The sequence below is a fragment of the Mus caroli genome, unplaced genomic scaffold (assembly GCF_978045245.1).
Source record: "Mus caroli unplaced genomic scaffold, Mus_caroli_1 scaffold_6, whole genome shotgun sequence".
In the NCBI taxonomy this organism is placed as follows: domain Eukaryota; kingdom Metazoa; phylum Chordata; class Mammalia; order Rodentia; family Muridae; genus Mus; species Mus caroli.
In genome coordinates this window covers 30,461,326-30,477,594 of record NW_028227261.1, presented here as the reverse complement: position 1 = coordinate 30,477,594, position 16,269 = coordinate 30,461,326, and the positions used below count along the sequence as shown (strand labels likewise).

The window sequence follows — 16,269 nt, the reverse complement described above, 5'->3', positions numbered from 1 at the left end:
GGTGGGTGGTGTTTGAACTCTGGTGGCTATTACAACAGGCTTTCTCCTATGGTGTTTATAACTGGCCAGTGATAGTGTTTGTGAGCTATTAAGTTTTGGATATTTATTTTGTATTCAGCAATCTTGCTGTCCTTTATCAAACTCAGGTTATCTGGTAATTGCGATGGATTTTTCTATACAGTTAATTATTTTCAAGTGAGGATATTTATTTCAAATCTGAATCTTAAATTTTATTTTTCTTTGCTGGACGTGATCATGAATTTTCTTTAATCCCAGCACATGAGAAGCAGAGGCAAGCAGATTCTACCTTTGTTAGTTCAAGGCTAGCCTCACCTACATTGTACATTCCAGATCAGGCAGTGGTGCAGAGTAAGACGTTTCTTAATTTTTTTCTTATGACAATATAGGACTTCAGCTCCCTGTTGAGTGGTGGTGGGCTCATCCCACTCCTGATTTATTTGTGTGTTTATGTGTGGCAGTCATAGGATAACTTGCAAGATTTGGTTCTCTCCTGCCATGTTGTGGGTTCCAAAGATCAAGTGTCAGACTCAACAAAAAGAGCCTTTACCTACTGAGCCATCTCCCTGGGCCCAAGATATACTTTATTTTTGTTTAATATGTATGGGTGTTTTGCTTACTTATATATCCATATACCGTGTGCATGCAGGATCCCTAGAGGCCAGAAGAAGGTGTCAGATCCCAGAACTGTAGTTACAAATGGTTGTGAGCTGCCATCTAGGTGCTGGGAATCAAACCTGGGTCTTTTGGAGAACAACCAGTGCTCTTAACCACTGACCCATCTCTCCAGCCCCCAAGATAGACTTCTAAAGATAACATTTGTTATAAGCTTTGATTGGTACCATTTTTGTTGTATTTAGGATTCCTCTCCTATTCCTACTCTATTAAGGGTTTCTAAAAATGAAAACACTTTACACCCCCTCCAGCATTGTTTTTTTTTTTTTTCTGGTGCTGGGACTCAACTCTAAGGCTTTGCACAAGTTAGACAAGAGCTCTACCACTGAGCTACATCTTCATCTTCATTTTTAAAATATAAGATCCGGGTAGAATTTAATTGAATGTTGAGAGTCTACTGAGATTATCTTAGACTTTCTTTTCCTATATGGAATGTGATGTAACAGATGAATACATTTTCCATGTTAGTCTAATCTTTCAAACTTGGGATAATCTCTGTTTAATCCTATCATGTGCTTAGATTAAATTTGGCTTTACAAGGTTTCAGTAGTGTCATAAGCAAGTGTATTTCTTGCTTTGAAAAAGCTGGCCTTGACATAGGCAATGTAGTGTCAGGACCCCTAGGCTCCTTCTCATTTCCTGCTCTTCCACCTTCTTATATGAGTTCAGAGCCAACAAAAGGAGTGTAGTTCAAAAATTATATTTACTGCATCTGTAGTTTTAGCAGTTGAAAGGAGGGTAGAAAGAGAAGGATACTGTCTTCTTTTATAAAAGACTTCCTGGAAATTACAGCACCTTCACTTAAATCATATTTACTATAAACACATCTCATGGGGGAACCTAGCTGCAGGAGAGGCTGTGAAGTATAGTCTAACCCATGAGGCACAATCAGGCGGTTTTTTTTTTTTTTTTTTTTGGCCAAAGACAAAACCAAAAATGGATATATGGAGTCCTAGCAGTTTTAAAAGTCAGTTTTGCTGTAATATATATATAATTAGATCTTTGACTATTTATTCCTTGAAGATTTTTATATACATGTTCATAAATAATATTGGGCCATATTCTTTTTAGATATTAGCTCATGTAGTGCAGGTTGGCCTTGAACTCTGATCCTGCTTCTATTTCTCAGGTGCTAGGGTTACAGGTGTGTGCCACCATGCTTGTGCCATAATTTTGTTTCATTTGTTATTCAGTTTAGATATCAAGCTCAGGCTTCTAACATGAGTTTGATAGATTTCTCTGTGTTGTTCTTAGAAACAGTTTTCTAGAGCAGGGTGATCTTTTCCCTAAGGGTTAGCAAAAGTTGCCCATTAAAAACTTTCTATTCTAGTATCTTTTGGGGATTGAAGAAATTTTTAAACTATCTTTAGTTTGTTTAGTGGTTATTAATCAAGTCTGGTTTCAGTTTTTTCTTCTTCTTGAGTCAGTATTTTTAAACCATTGTATAAAAATGGAGAGTTTACATTTTTTTTTGGCACAAAATAATCCTTTCTCGCCATGTTATAATGCTATAAATATACATTCTTTCTCTAGGTTGTTTTTATTTATTTATTTATTTGCATTTATAATACCATGTTGTCTTAGTTACTGTTCTATTGCAGTGAAGAGACACCATGATAAAGGCAACGTATAAAGGAAGACATTTAATTATGGGCTTGCTTACAGATTCAGAGGGGTTAGTCCTTGAGCATCATGGCAGGGAGCGTGGCAAACGCAGGTAGGCTAGCCTGCATGGTGCTAGAGCAGTGCAGTAGCTGAGAGCTTTACATCTTGATCTGAAGGCAGCAGGAAGAGAGACAGTCAGACTGCCTGGTGCGAACTTTGGAACCTCAAAGCCCACCCCTGGTGACACACCTCCTCCAACAAGGCCACACCTCCTAATCCTTCTAAAACAGTTCCACTAACTGGGGACCAAGTTCTCAGACATACGGCCCTATGAGGGTCACTCTCATCCAAACCACTACACGTATTTATGCGTGACCTCTCTTTCTTGATCAGCTTTGTATTTGTTTTTCAGTTAAATATGTTTTTAAGTATTCTTAGTAGTTTTTGAACCTTGTCTTTTACTTTTGGTGAGAAGTATTTCCTACTTCTTAATTTGTGATGAGAGAGAGGGACAGAGGGAGGGAGGGAGAGGAAGGGAGGGAGACAGATTGACTAATGTAATCCCAGCTACCTGGATGTGGAGCCAAGGATGACGTTGATCCCTCTGACTCCACTCCCAAGGGTTGGATTGCAGGCACATGCCACTATGCCTGCCTTTTAATGAGTGCTTTCATGGCTCTAAAATCCCATCTAACTTTACTGTTATTGTTGGATCTTCTAAGTGTTCCAATTTAGTATCTTTTATTGCTCAGTTTTAAATAGTTTATAACTTTCATAATTATTTTCTCCTTTCTTTTCTTTTCTTTCCTTCCTTCCTCTTTTCTTTCTTTCTTTCTTTCTTTCTTTCTTTCTTTCTTTCTTTCTTTCTTTCTTTCTTTCTTTCTTTCTTTTTCCTTCCTTCCTTCCTTCTTCCTTTCTTCTTTCTTTCTTTCTTTCTTTCTTTCTTTCTTTCTTTCTTTCTTTCTTTCTTTTTTTCTTTCCTTCCTTCCCTTCTTCTTCCTCCTCCTCCTCTTATTTGTTGTTGTTTATTTTAATTTTTTTGAGACAGGGTTCCTCTGTATAGCCCTGGCTGTTCTGGAACTCACTCTGTAGACAAGGCTGAATTCAGAATTCACAGAGATCTACCTGCCTCTGCCTCCCAACTGCTGGGATTAAAAGTATGCACCACCACCAGGCACATAATTTCTATTTTTACCTGTGTATTATTTAGAAGTTTACTATCTTTATTTTCTGAATGTATTTTTTAGAGGGAGGAAGCATATATTCTCATTATTAATTTCTAAATTTCCTACATGTGGCCATTGTATGTGTTCTTTCATTCTTTAGATTGTTTCCTTTTTAAAAAAAGATATATTTATAAACCGGGCAGTGGTGGTGCACGCCTTTAATCCCAGTGCTTGGGAGGCAGAGGCAGGTGGCTTTCTGAGTTCGAGGCCAGCCTGGCCTACAGAGTGAGTTCCAGACCAGCCAGAGCTATACAGAGAAACCCTGCCTCAAAAACAAACAAACAAACAAACAAACAAACAAACAAACAAAGATAAATTTATTTATTATATGTAAGTACACTGTAACTGTCTTCAGACACCCCAGAAGAGGGCATCAGATCTCAGATCTCATTACTCATGGTTGTGAGACACCATGTGGTTGCTGGGATTTGAACTCAGGACATTCGGAAGAACAGTCAGTGCTCTTACCTGCTGAGCCATCTCTCCAGTCCAGATTGTTTCCTTTTAAATATTTATTTTTTAAAGTTTATCTTTTTATTTTATGTATATGGGTGTTTTGCCTGCATGTATATCTGTGCACCACATATATGCAGTGCCTTTGGAGGCCAGAAGAGGCCGTTTGAACCCATGGGACTGGAGTTACATATGGATATGAACTGCCTTGTAGGTGCTGGGAATTGAACCTGGGTCCTCTGGAGGAGCAGCCCGTGCTCCTCAGTGCGGCGCCATCTCTCCAGCCCAGTTTCTTAGATTATTGAGATATTCTCCTGCATGCATACACACATATAATAGATGTATATTTTGTATGTGTTAGATATGTCATATATGATTAGACTTATAAATCATAACTTCCAGATGGTTATCTTCCATTTTCTTGATATGTTTAATTCACAAGTTCAGGCAGAGAAGTGTGTAGACATGTCTCTCACAGGCTGAGCATGATGGAGTCCAGGCCAGATAGTTCTCTGTGAGTTGGAGGCCAGCTTGGCTTGCATAGCCAGATCTAGACCATCCAGAGCTATATAATGTGACCCTGTTTCAAAAAGAAAGGAAGAAAAACAGATTCACAGAAGTATTCCAGGAATTTGAAGCTATCCCAGAAAAGATAGTGAGATCCATATTTAAAAAAAAAAAAAGGCAGAAGCAGGTGGATTTCTGTGAGTTTGGGGTCAGCCTAGTCTTCATAGCAAGTACCAGGCCATCCAGGGTAACATAGGGAGACACTGTCTCAAAATACAATCTAAAAATCCGGTTCATAATACTTACTTGCAGTTTTCTCTAGCACCACACTTAGTCAGTGGTCCCCTGTAGATGTAAACGAGAGCTTTGGAATGCTTTATTTTGTGGAGATTTTCTTGGGGGCGGAGGGGGGGGGTCTGTTCAGAGAAAGGGCTAATCTCAAACGCATGGTGCTTCTCCTGGGTCAGTCTCCGGTACACTGGGATTATAGGCACGCCTATCACCCATTTTAGCTCCCTCTTGCTAGCCTGCGTGCATGTTTATGTAGCATTTTGGTCACACCTCTTCAAAGGGCTGCGTTAATCAGCCGTTCTGTGCTTTGTGGTCTAATAGTGTAGATTTACAGACACGTCTGAGCGACTCTTGTGCTCAGTCGGTTACTGCCCACTCCTTCCTCGGGTTCCATCCCCTCCTCTCTGGGGAGCGACTTGAGCGCTAGATCCGTTTGAAAATGAACATCTCAGCTTGAAGTTTCTGTGTGTTCCCCGGTAGAACACACTGGAACCCCACATCCCATACAAATCAGCTTTCATGTTCTGCTCCCACTGCGTCCCGCTTCCAGGCTGCCTTCCCGAGAAACATCAGCATCAGGTTTTCCTTCGTCTGCGTTTATAAACAATGCTGACCTCTTTGGCTGTTGGCTTTACGCAGGAAATCTCCATCCAGTTCCCCGTGGAGCATAGGTCTGGGGTCTCTCCTCTCTCCCTCCCTTCCAGCCTTCAGCATATGTCTGGCTTGATCCTCCTGTGGTTCACTTGGCTTCGAAATCCACTCACTGCTCAGGTTTCAACTCTGCTCTGTGTTTCTGGAGCCCGAAGCTGTCTCCCATTTTCCAGCCTGGCATGGGAGCAGAAACGCTGTTTCTGATTTTATTCTATCCAGGTCTTCTAGGTGTTTGGCTGTGGATGGGTGCTTCCTCTATTCCCTATCCTGTATTGATCAGTCATTTCCATGAGGCTGATAGCAGCCAAGCCAGGGAGAAGTGGACCAAGTGGAGCAGTTGGAAGGCAAGGGGAAGCTGGGCTGACAGGGAATGTGGTAAGGTCTTGGTGGTAAGCGTGGGGGAGGGGAGATGCTGAAAAACTGAGCCTAGGGGACAGGTGACCACACTGGGAATTTAGAGGGAGTGGCAGGTGGGGACAGGGCAAACCTGGCCCATCTCTCTGGCCAGCCTTCTTTGCTTGTCTGCAGAAGGCATCCTTTCTTATTACACCGGCACAGCTCTTGCCATCCCTTCTGCCCTGGTACTTTAAATTCTGACTCACCACACACCACGCCCCAACTGTTACCTAGGGGTGAGCCGTGGAGTCCAGTGAACCCACTGTCCATTGTACTAATTTTTAAATCTCATTAGGGGCTTCTACCCTGCCTTTGATCATTCAGTTCTCAGATTTAAAAAAAAAAACACAAAACTTTTATATTTATAATAAGCCTTTAATCAGCACTAGAGCTGGGCAGATACCTACCCTCTGTGCTATTCTGTCTACTTCCCTGCCAATAATCCCAGGATCTGACTTGCCATAGTCTGTCTGGGCCTCTCTTAGTCACACTGGTAAGCCCTCATGGCTGATTCTCGTGATCGTTTACCTCTTGGTGTCTTCTCTTCTCTCCACCTTCCTCTGTTTCCATTCATGGTTCTCCTCAGACCCCCAGCCTGGGGTCCGAAACCCCGACTACCTCTCTAGAGCCCAGCTCTAAGCTGATGGCATCTTTATTCAACCAATAGTTTTAAATTAAGGAGCAAGGTCACCTAGAGTCACTTGGTGTGAGGATTCTCTTCTCTCTGTGGGCAACCAGACCTTGGGGGTCAGTCTTTACCATGACAATACATAGAAACAGACCAAACCTCAACAACTGCCACCCATTTTTCTGCTCGCTAGCCTGTACTTTGGTTTTAAAAACGGCAGGGCATCATCAGCGAGAGGGCTGCCTGCTATCAAATCTCACAGCCCGAACCTAGTCCCTGGAACCCATGATGGAAGGAGAGGACCAACTCCTGCAAGCTCTCTCATGATCTCCATATTTGTGCTGTGGCACACACCCATGCACAGAGCGAACAAACTCATAAATGTAAACCCGGTGCCTGTCAGCGTGCTCTGAGTTAGCTGCTTGGGTGGAGTTCGGGTGTACTGCCCCTTCTTTCTGAGGCTTGTCTGTGGATGCTTTCAGATGCCCATCATCAGTGAGACTGAACTCTCCAGCCCCATTGCCTCTACTCCTCATCCCTGCTTACCTGCTTACTGGGTCCTTGTTACACTTGTCAAGTACTGTGTAGGTACCAGGCTACTGAGATGAACAGAGCGAGACTGACCCCCACCCCTGCCCCCACCCTTTGAGGCTTAGCCTCGGAGTCATCTGAAACTCTCACAGAAAACAGAATTAGCTTTTCCTATTGCCCCTGTTTTCCCAGCCCCAGCCCCCTGGACTAAAAAAAAAAAGTACAGCATATGCAGAAAAGCCTTCCTCAGACCCACGGGACCAAAGAAAAGGTGATCTTGTTGTTGTTTTTGATGTTTAGAAATATGGTGTCATGAGCAAAGGCAGGTGGATCTCTTCTAATTTAAGACTGGTATAGCATTGTACCTTGCCTGTATTAGCCACCCCACCCCACCCCCGTTACACTCTTTTGTCCTTCATCCTGGTCCCTTTTCTTTTTCTAAACTGTCTCCATTCTGATTTTGTGTCATATGTATCCATGTGTGTATGTATATATTTAAATCATGTTCCATATATGAGAGAATGTGGGATTTCATCTTTTTCTTTTTCTCTGGTTCACTGAGACAGGGTTTCTCTGTAGCTCTAGTTGTCCTGGAATTCACTTTGTAGAATAGGCTGGCCTCAAACTCACAGAGATCTGCCTACATCTACCTGTACTTGGGACTAAAGGTGTGTGCCACCATAGCTGCCCAGCTTGGGATATTTGTCTTTTATGTCAATTATTCTTTCTTATTCCCTTGTCTTTCTTTCTTTAAATCCCTCCCCTGCCTCTCCCCTACATAGTTTCCCTTCTACCCCCTTGTCTCAGTCTCTCTGTCTCTGTCTCTCTCTGCTTCTGTCTCTCTGTGTCTGTCTGTCTCTCTCTCTCTGTGTCACACACACACACACACACACACACACACACACACACACACACAAATCTAGATTCTGCATCTGAAAAGACCAGGGCTATTTTGCGAGTCTGATTTATTTGGCTTAACATGATGATGTCCCTCTCCTGTAAATGTCACAATTTCACTCTTCTTCATGACTGTCCAGAGAGGTTCTTAACTGACCCTGTGATGTCTAAGTCTGTCTTGCTGCATCCTGCCTTGAAGTCTTGGCTGCTCTCTCAGAGACGAGCTACTTCTCCAGAGACTGGTGCGCTGACATGTCCCCATTCCCCCTCTCCTGCCCACTCCTCTCCCACCCCCGACTTCCTGCTGCCAAACACTCCTGGCAAAACCCTTGCCAGTTTGTGGGTACTGAATGTTCCCTGAATACTATGTCTCTTGGGGTAATCCAATTTCTGCCCAGAGAGCCACAGAAGGGACAACTCCCTGAAGTAGCCATGATAACGATTTCCAGGCTTCAGTTCCACATGAGTGGAAAATGACAGCAGAAGCCAGTTCCTACCTGGTGCTTACAGCTGCTGAAGACCACAGCCATGACTATCAAGTCCAAACCCAAATGGGGATGTAAGTTCTGCATTTCAAGTCCTTGAAAAATCGTACTATTTCTAGGATTAGGTTTGGGCATGAATTATAGAAAATCGCATGAAAGACAGCGACTTCCATAAGGCGGAAGTTGCTCGCTTAGGTATCCAAAGGATTCGTCGGTGTTCCACAGGGTCAGAGCCCAGGCTGTTTCTGGCATGTTCCTTTCTCCACATGGTAGCTCATGTTCTAAAATAGTCCCTTAAGGTCTAGTCATCGAGTCTACATTATAGTCATTAAGGAGAAGGAAGGCAACAACAACAAAAAAGGTTATAATAACCTCCCCCCTACCCCCGCACATTGTGTGTGTGTGTGTGTGTGTGTGTGTGTGTGTGTGTGTGTAGGTTAGAGGACGGCTTGTGAGTTGGTTCTCTCCTTCCACTGCATGAGGCTCAGAGACGGAACTCCTACGGTTGGGCGTGGTGCAGGTTCCTTTACCCACCGAGCGATCCTGCCGCCCTTTACCCTACTTTTAACCACACTTTCCTTATTATGGCCTTGTGCACGTTAGGCAAAGTTCTCTCTCACTGAACTACATGCCCAGCCCAACACTTTGTTTCGAAGAACACTTTCTAGAAGTTGGACATAATAGTTCTGCTTACATCCCATGGGCTAGAACTTTGCCGCACCATGTAAGTGATGAGGGAGATTGGGAAATGAATTGTTTTCCCAAGTGGCCACCTGTCCAGCTTAAAATCATGGGATCCTGTTACTGAGGCAGAGAGGGAGAATAGATGTTGGGGATAATTAGTACTCCCCACACCCTAGCAGCCAACCAACCCATCAGCCACCCAGCCAACATTGATGTTTGAGGAACTGCTCTATTTAGTGAGAGAGACGGATATGCAAATAACGGACTCGGGTGCCATGTGACAGGGAGGATAAAGGAGGTTTTGTTCCGAGTGCTGCGGGAGAACAGATGGAAATGATCAACAGCAATCAGAATAATTAATGACTACAATGCCCGAGCTGGGGCCCACAGCGCTACGCTGGGCTATTGTGTTCCGCAGGCTCCTTTTCTCCGCTGCAGCGAGAGCCACAAACTTCCCTGCATCTCCACAATAGCTCGCACAATGGCGGGCCAGGTGCTGGCCCTTCTTCCCATCCATTATCTCCCAGCACCCTAGAGCTGCTACTGCTGTCAATCTCACTTAAAAGATGACAGGCTCCAGCCATCCAGCTGGCTTTGGAGCCGGGCAGTCTGGCTCTAGAGCACCCAGATTTAACCCCTCCAGCTGACACCCCCAGCCTCAAAAGCTCACTCTCCTTCCTCTTCTGACCCCCCCAAATGCCCAGCAGGTAGCTTCCTCACACACTTCATTGTGATGACCGCAGCCATCTTCCAGGACTTGTGTCCACATCCACACTAGCGCCTACCTTGCTTGTACCTCTTCTCTCTTCTTAGCCATCAGCCCTGCCTCCATGGTCAGGCAACTGATTGCTGCTCTCTTCCTAAGTATAGGGTGGCCTGGGGTGGGGTGCAGTGACCTGAGGTGGCCTCTGCATGGATTGGGTCACTGTCCCATCTCAGGAAATCACTTTGCCTGTTAAGGGTAGCTTTTCTCATCTGTGAGTAGGGATGGTGCTGACACCCTGATGTTTGGCCTGATTGCAAATTCTCTCCCACTGAACTACTGATTAATTTAGATACTAAGTGCTCAGAAAATGTTAATTGTTATCCTCCCCAACTTGGACTGTTTCTCTTCTCTGAGTCATTCAATTTATCTTTATCCATTGTGTTTGTTCCCCATCCCTGCTATGATAGGTGATGATAAAATTATATATATAATGCAATGTAATATATAATATAACTTATATCTACAATGCCTATAATATCTATCTATGACTATATCTATATATCCTACATTTCTGGGGCTCAGAAGTTGTTCCTAGATTTACCTGGGCTAACATCAAAGTGTTAGCAATACAATGTCCCTTCTAGAGGATCAAAAAAGAAGCCATTTTGATGCTTTTTACTGTTTATTCTCCTCTTTATTTTTGTGATGTTGGAGACTGAACCCCGAGCTTCACATGTGTGCATGTGAGGCAAGAAGTCTTCCCCTGAGCTGTATACCAGACCTCCATTTATCTCCTTCCTGCGGTTTTCTTTCTCCATCTTCTTCCTGCCCTTCCTCTCATATTTAAGATGACCCATGTGATTAATCTGCACCCATCTGGCACATTTCTCTCCTCTCGTTGCTGTTATAATGTATCTATTAAAGCAACTCAAGGAAGGAAGCTTTCTCTGTGATTAGGGGACATGGTCCTTTAAGGCAGGGAAGGCAGACAGCAGGGGCCTGAGGCGGCTGGCCACACTGCATCCACAGTCAGGAAGCCAAGAGACGAATGCCCAAAATAACAAGATGCCTAACCAGCTTTCAGTTTGCTTAGGGTGGCTCCATCCTCCCTCAGTGAAACACCTCTAAAAGTGGCCTCACTGGCGTGCCCAGGGGTATGCGTCCTGAGTGAGTCTCAAACCCAGACAGTTGACTCTTATCATCAAATCCGGATAATCTAAGATACTCATCTCATCTCAGGAGCCTGAACCTGGGCAAGTCCACAAAGTCCCCTTTGCCATGGAAGGTAGTCTACTTATCAGGGATTAAGAAAGGGACCTCTTGGGGCTGGAGAGGTGGCTCAGTGGTTAAGAGCACTGGCTGTTCTTCCAGAGGACCCAGGTTCAATTCCCAGCACCCATGTGGAAGCTCAAAACTGTCTGTAACTCCAGGGGTTCCAATATCCCCACATAGACCTACATGCAGGCAAAACACCGATGCACATAAGATGAAGGGGGAGACAAACCTTGTTGGGCACCGTTATCTCTGATCTCCCCCAGGTTTCAAACCCCTTCCCTCCAGGATGTCTACAGAGAGCCCCACAAAGCAAGCTCTCCTCCTTCGATGGACATCCCTCTTACTCCAGCCAGTTTCTCAGAGACAATCTTCGATGAGCTTGTTTTATAATTAGTTTCCCCTACCTCCTGGCAGCCGATGCAGCCCACACTGGCTCCCACATCCCACTGAACCTGCTCTGGCTGTGGCCAGCAGAGCCTTGGCTCACCTTCGTTTCCGATCAGCTGCTACCCTTGCTGGATGCTTCGGGAGGCCTTCCTCCCCCCTGTCTGCCTTTACATACTCCTCCTGGCTTAGTGGGGTTTTTGTTGTTGTTGTTTTGTTTTGTTTTTCCTGAAATTACATTTATCTATATGTAGGTATGCACACACATATGCACATGCACGTGAACCTATGTACCACAGAATGCCAGAGGACGACTTGAAGGAGTTGATTCTCTTCTTACACTCTGTGGGACCTGGGGGCTTGAACTCAGGTTCTATGGCTTGGCAGCAAGCACTTTCACCTACTGAGCCATCTCAGTTTCTCCTGACTCCGCTCCCTCCCCATCCTCTCTGGGTCATTCTTGCTATGTATTGTACTGTGTTCACCTACCTGTGAAGTGTCCAGGTGTCTTTGGGGTTTTAGATGCAATGTTCTCTTATTATGATCCGGTCCCACACTAATGCCTAGTTCTCAAGGATGGCTGGCTCCTGCCTGTCCTGTGCACTTTTAGCTGGGGATGATATCTGAGGGCCATGCTTCACTGAGCACAGTAGCTTCTCAGCTCCCTCAGCCTACCTTGGGGTATATGGGTTGAGATGGTTTCCTGAGGAGGGGGGCTAGTGTATTTGGTGTTTCTGTCCTAGATAGTGTGGAGTCCGATGAGTGGAATCCTTTCAGGACTTCCCAGAGGTCAGATGAAGGCGTCAGACCAGTGGAGCCCAAGAGCACAGTGTGTTTAATGGGAAATGACCTTCCAGAGGCAACTTCAAGGAGGAAAACTTTACTTTGGGTTGGAGTTTCAGAGAGTGCAGGCTGTCACTGAGGACAGGCATGATGACAGGAGTCTGTGGCTTGTTCCTTTATTGCAGATCAGGGAGCGGAGAGCCCAGGCCTGTATCAGAAATAGAACAGATAGTCCTCAAGGCCACCGTGCAGTGGCCCATTTCTGCCACTTATGTCCCAAGTCTCAGAGCTTCCACCACCTCCCAAACATTGTCCACAGTTGGGGACCAATTGTTTGTACACAAGAGCCTATGGGGTTGTTTAGGACTCAAAAGTCTTATAGCAGGAGCCAGCCAGTGGTGGCGCACACCTTTAATCCCAGCACTCGGGAGGCAGAAGCAGGTGGATCTCTGAGGCCAGTCTGGTCTACAGAGTGAATTCCAGGACAGTCAGAGCTACACAGAGAAACCTTGTCTCAAAAAAACAAACAAAAAAAACCCCAAAACAAAAAAAACAAACAACAACAAAAACAAAAACCCAAACCAGGGCTGGAGAGATGGCTCAGTGGTTAAGAGCACTGACTGCTCTTCCAGAGGCCTTGAGTTCAGTTTCCAGCAACCACATGGTGGCTCACAACTATCTGTAATGGGTTCTGATGCCCTCTTCTGGTGTGTCTGAAGACAGCTACAGTGTACTTATATATATATATATATATATATATATATATATATATATATATATACATATATATAAAATAAATAAATCTTAAAAAGCAAAACCAAACGAAACCAAACGATCATCCAAACAAAACTTACAGCAGGGAAACACGTTGGGATGGTACCTCTTCAGAAATGTAGTTGTTGGGAAAACATATCGTGACCCCCAGTGTTGGCAAATGCTGGCGCTTAGAAGGAACTAGAGGACCAACTGGAGTTCAAAAGCACAAGTATTCCTAGGGAACCAAGGTGCGTCCTGAGAGTATAGTTTGACATGCCTGGCTGCCACCAGAAAGAGAGACTAATTAATCAAAATAGTGGGGTTGTTTTAAACGCAGGAAGACTGCTGAGGGGCTGCAGAACTGACAAGTGATCTTGAGGGCAGTTAGGGGCTTGAACAGAGAATGTCAGGAAGCCAGAATGAAAAAGGCCATCTCAGGCAGGGGAACAGTGTACTCAGAGAAGTTGGTGGTCAGGATGTAATCTATTTAGGGGAGAGCAGAGAGGAGGCTGAAGATGTGGTGCATCCAGAGTCAGGTCAGGGCTAAGACCAAGTTTGAGCTTTCCCCTGCTGGTAGTGGGGAGGCATGGGGAACGGTTTTGAGCAAGAGGATGACCCAAAAGAACTTACCCTTAGGAATACTGGTCTGGGCAGGGATTGCTCAGCTCCAGGTTTTTAACATACACAAGTTATTTAGACAGGAAATACATTGGCAGCGATTGTCCTATTCCTACGGGACATTAAACCACATTCCTATGGTTTTATATGTGTGTATATGGTATTTGTTACATATGTATATTTATATATAGTACATTTAAAATCAGACTATTTGTTCTTTGAGATAGGGTCTCACTATACAGTCCTGGCTGTCCTGGAACTCACAGAGATCTGCCTGCTTCTGCCTCCTGAGTTGCTGGGGTTAAAGGTGTACACCACCACTGGGGGCTATTTGACTGTATTTTACATGCAACTTCATACATATTAGATGGCCTGCATGGAAAATTTCCCTAAGGCACAGTGACAAAGACAGCTTTAGAACTCAGGTGTGCTCCCTGGTCCCGAGTACCTCCTTCCCTTTCAATGTCCTGAATGAATGCTGAGGTATCTGATAGGAGGTAGCTGGGCCAGTAGTGAACATGAACGGTGCCCAGGGCAGATACCAAGGTGAAGGGCATATGGGAAGCAACGAAAATATGGGTTTTTTTCCCTCTCTCTGGGTGGGGGTGGGGACATAGGGCTCGTTGGAGACTGCACACGAGTGAGCGCGCATCTCTCTTTCCTGAGTCCTGCAGCATCCTTCTGGGTCTGGTTTCTATGGCAACAGGCTCCCAGCAGGCAGCCTGCCAGCTGGAAGGAAGCAGGCAGGCAGGCTTGGAGAGAAGGCCTGGGCCACAGGAGGAAGGTTGAAGTTGTAGGGGTTGGGGGGAGGCTGGGAGAGTCTCCTGGGAAACTGGACAGGCCCCTGGAGATGTCCCATAGGACCCTGGTCTCTTTTGACCATGAAGAGGTGGAGGTAGACAAAGACCCATGGACCTTTTCTTTGAGGTTCTCTAATTCCCAGACTATTTCAACTTCTGTTCCCCTTTGCCCTCCCCACCCCCCGACCTAACTCCCACTCCTTAAAGTCTTGTCTGGCCCCCACCTTCTGTTTCACAGGGGCTCATTGACTTCATTGCAGAAAAAGAGCCCCTACTCTGAACTCAGAGTGGGTAAAAATGAACAAGGCCAATTGACTTTCTGTTTTGCATAGAATTTGCATATAATTAACTTAAAGACAAGAAACGTTCAGGCCCCTGTGCCATTCCTGCCAACAACTTAATTCAGCTCCACTGCTTCTGGCAGACTGTCTGGCCAGGCTCTGGACTGAGCCATTGGGGTCCCCAGGGGTGAAGTCTCCTTCAGCGCTGTACACCCCCACCGTTCCAAGCTGCTCCCAGGCGGCTTCCTGGAGCTGGTGCAGCCCTGGGCCACATCCTGGCTCTGCCACTCTGAAGCTGGGTGGCCTGGGACCCTCTTTGAGTTCCATGTACTCATTATTCTGCAGGTCCAGGAAACACCATACAGCCAGGGCAAACCAGCCTAGACAGTGTTTCTAGAATACTCTATTGTAAGCTGGGTGTGGTGAGTCAGCACTTGTAATACCAGTACTCGGGAGGTTGAGGCCGGAGGATCACTGTGTGGGATCCATTGTGAGTTCCAGGTCAACCTGGGGGAACACAGGGAGACCTTGTCTCAAAACAGCAAAATTCCAAACAAAAGAAATAACAAAATGTTTCTGAATGGCTTGATCAAAAGCTACCAACACCAGGGCCCCAAAGCTGGCATCTGTAGGTCAGTGTCTGCTCTGCTTGGAGTATTCCAGCATCTCTTCTGGTCATAGGTACAGGCAGTTAAATATTTTGACTGCTACTGGCTGTTTAGTGTCAGTGCAAAAAGTAGGTATAGTGGGTACCTACCAGCTCCAAGGATTTAATTGATATCGTGTGTATGGATTGATGGCCACTGATTTGTAGGTTCCTCATCACAATAGCCTTCCTTCCATTTTTGGGGGGGAGAGGGCTTGGAGTTTGGGTTGAGGGTGGTGACCTGGGGGTGACTGGAGCAGGAGCAGAAACGACAGGCATCTCCCTCCACAGGCGGGCGAGGTTCAAGCGCTCCAACAGCGTGACAGCCGGTGTGCAGGCAGACCTGGAGCTGGAGGGCCTGGCTGGCCTGGCCACTGTGGCCACAGAAGACAAAGCCCTGCAGTTCGGACGCTCCTTCCAGAGGCACGCCTCTGAGCCCCAGCCCGGCCCTCGGGCCCCCACCTACTCAGTCTTCCGCACGGTCCACACGCAGGGCCAGTGGGCCTACCGCGAGGGCTACCCACTGCCGTATGAGCCGCCGGCCACCGATGGGTCGCCTGGCCCTACCCCTGTCCCAGCCCCCGGTCCCGGGTCCGGCCGCCGTGATTCCTGGATGGAACGGGGTTCACGTAGCCTCCCCGACTCAGGCCGCACGTCCCCCTGCCCACGGGATGGCGAGTGGTTCATCAAGATGCTGCGGGCAGAGGTGGAGAAACTGGAACACTGGTGCCAGCAGATGGAGCGTGAGGCGGAGGACTATGAGCTGCCCGAGGAGAGTGAGTCCGCTACCATCCACAGAGGGGAGAGGGGTGCTGGCATCCTGTGCTGGAGTGCGTGGGCGGGTGCGGGGTATCATGATGGTGGCCCTGGCTGCAATGCACCAGCAGGTCCCTCCCTTCATGCTTGGTCCTTCAGTGCCAGGACTTGAAGTTCTTACTGGGAACAGGACATCTTTAGAGGCCAAGGCTAGGAC

The 16,269-nt window shown here is 46.1% G+C and overlaps 1 protein-coding gene across 4 annotated transcripts in view; it reads left to right on the top strand.

Annotated features, from left to right (window-relative positions):
- The window catches only part of Dlgap3 (DLG associated protein 3), a 67,712-nt gene that overhangs the window by 48,635 nt on the left and 2,808 nt on the right, over nt 1–16,269 (top strand). For all 4 annotated transcript variants that reach the window (XM_029476796.1, XM_021160075.3, XM_029476793.2 and 1 more), the window contains exon 9: nt 15,588–16,072. In XM_029476796.1, coding sequence (XP_029332656.1) covers nt 15,588–16,072 — 485 coding nt within the window. The remainder of the gene's footprint in view (nt 1–15,587; nt 16,073–16,269) is intronic.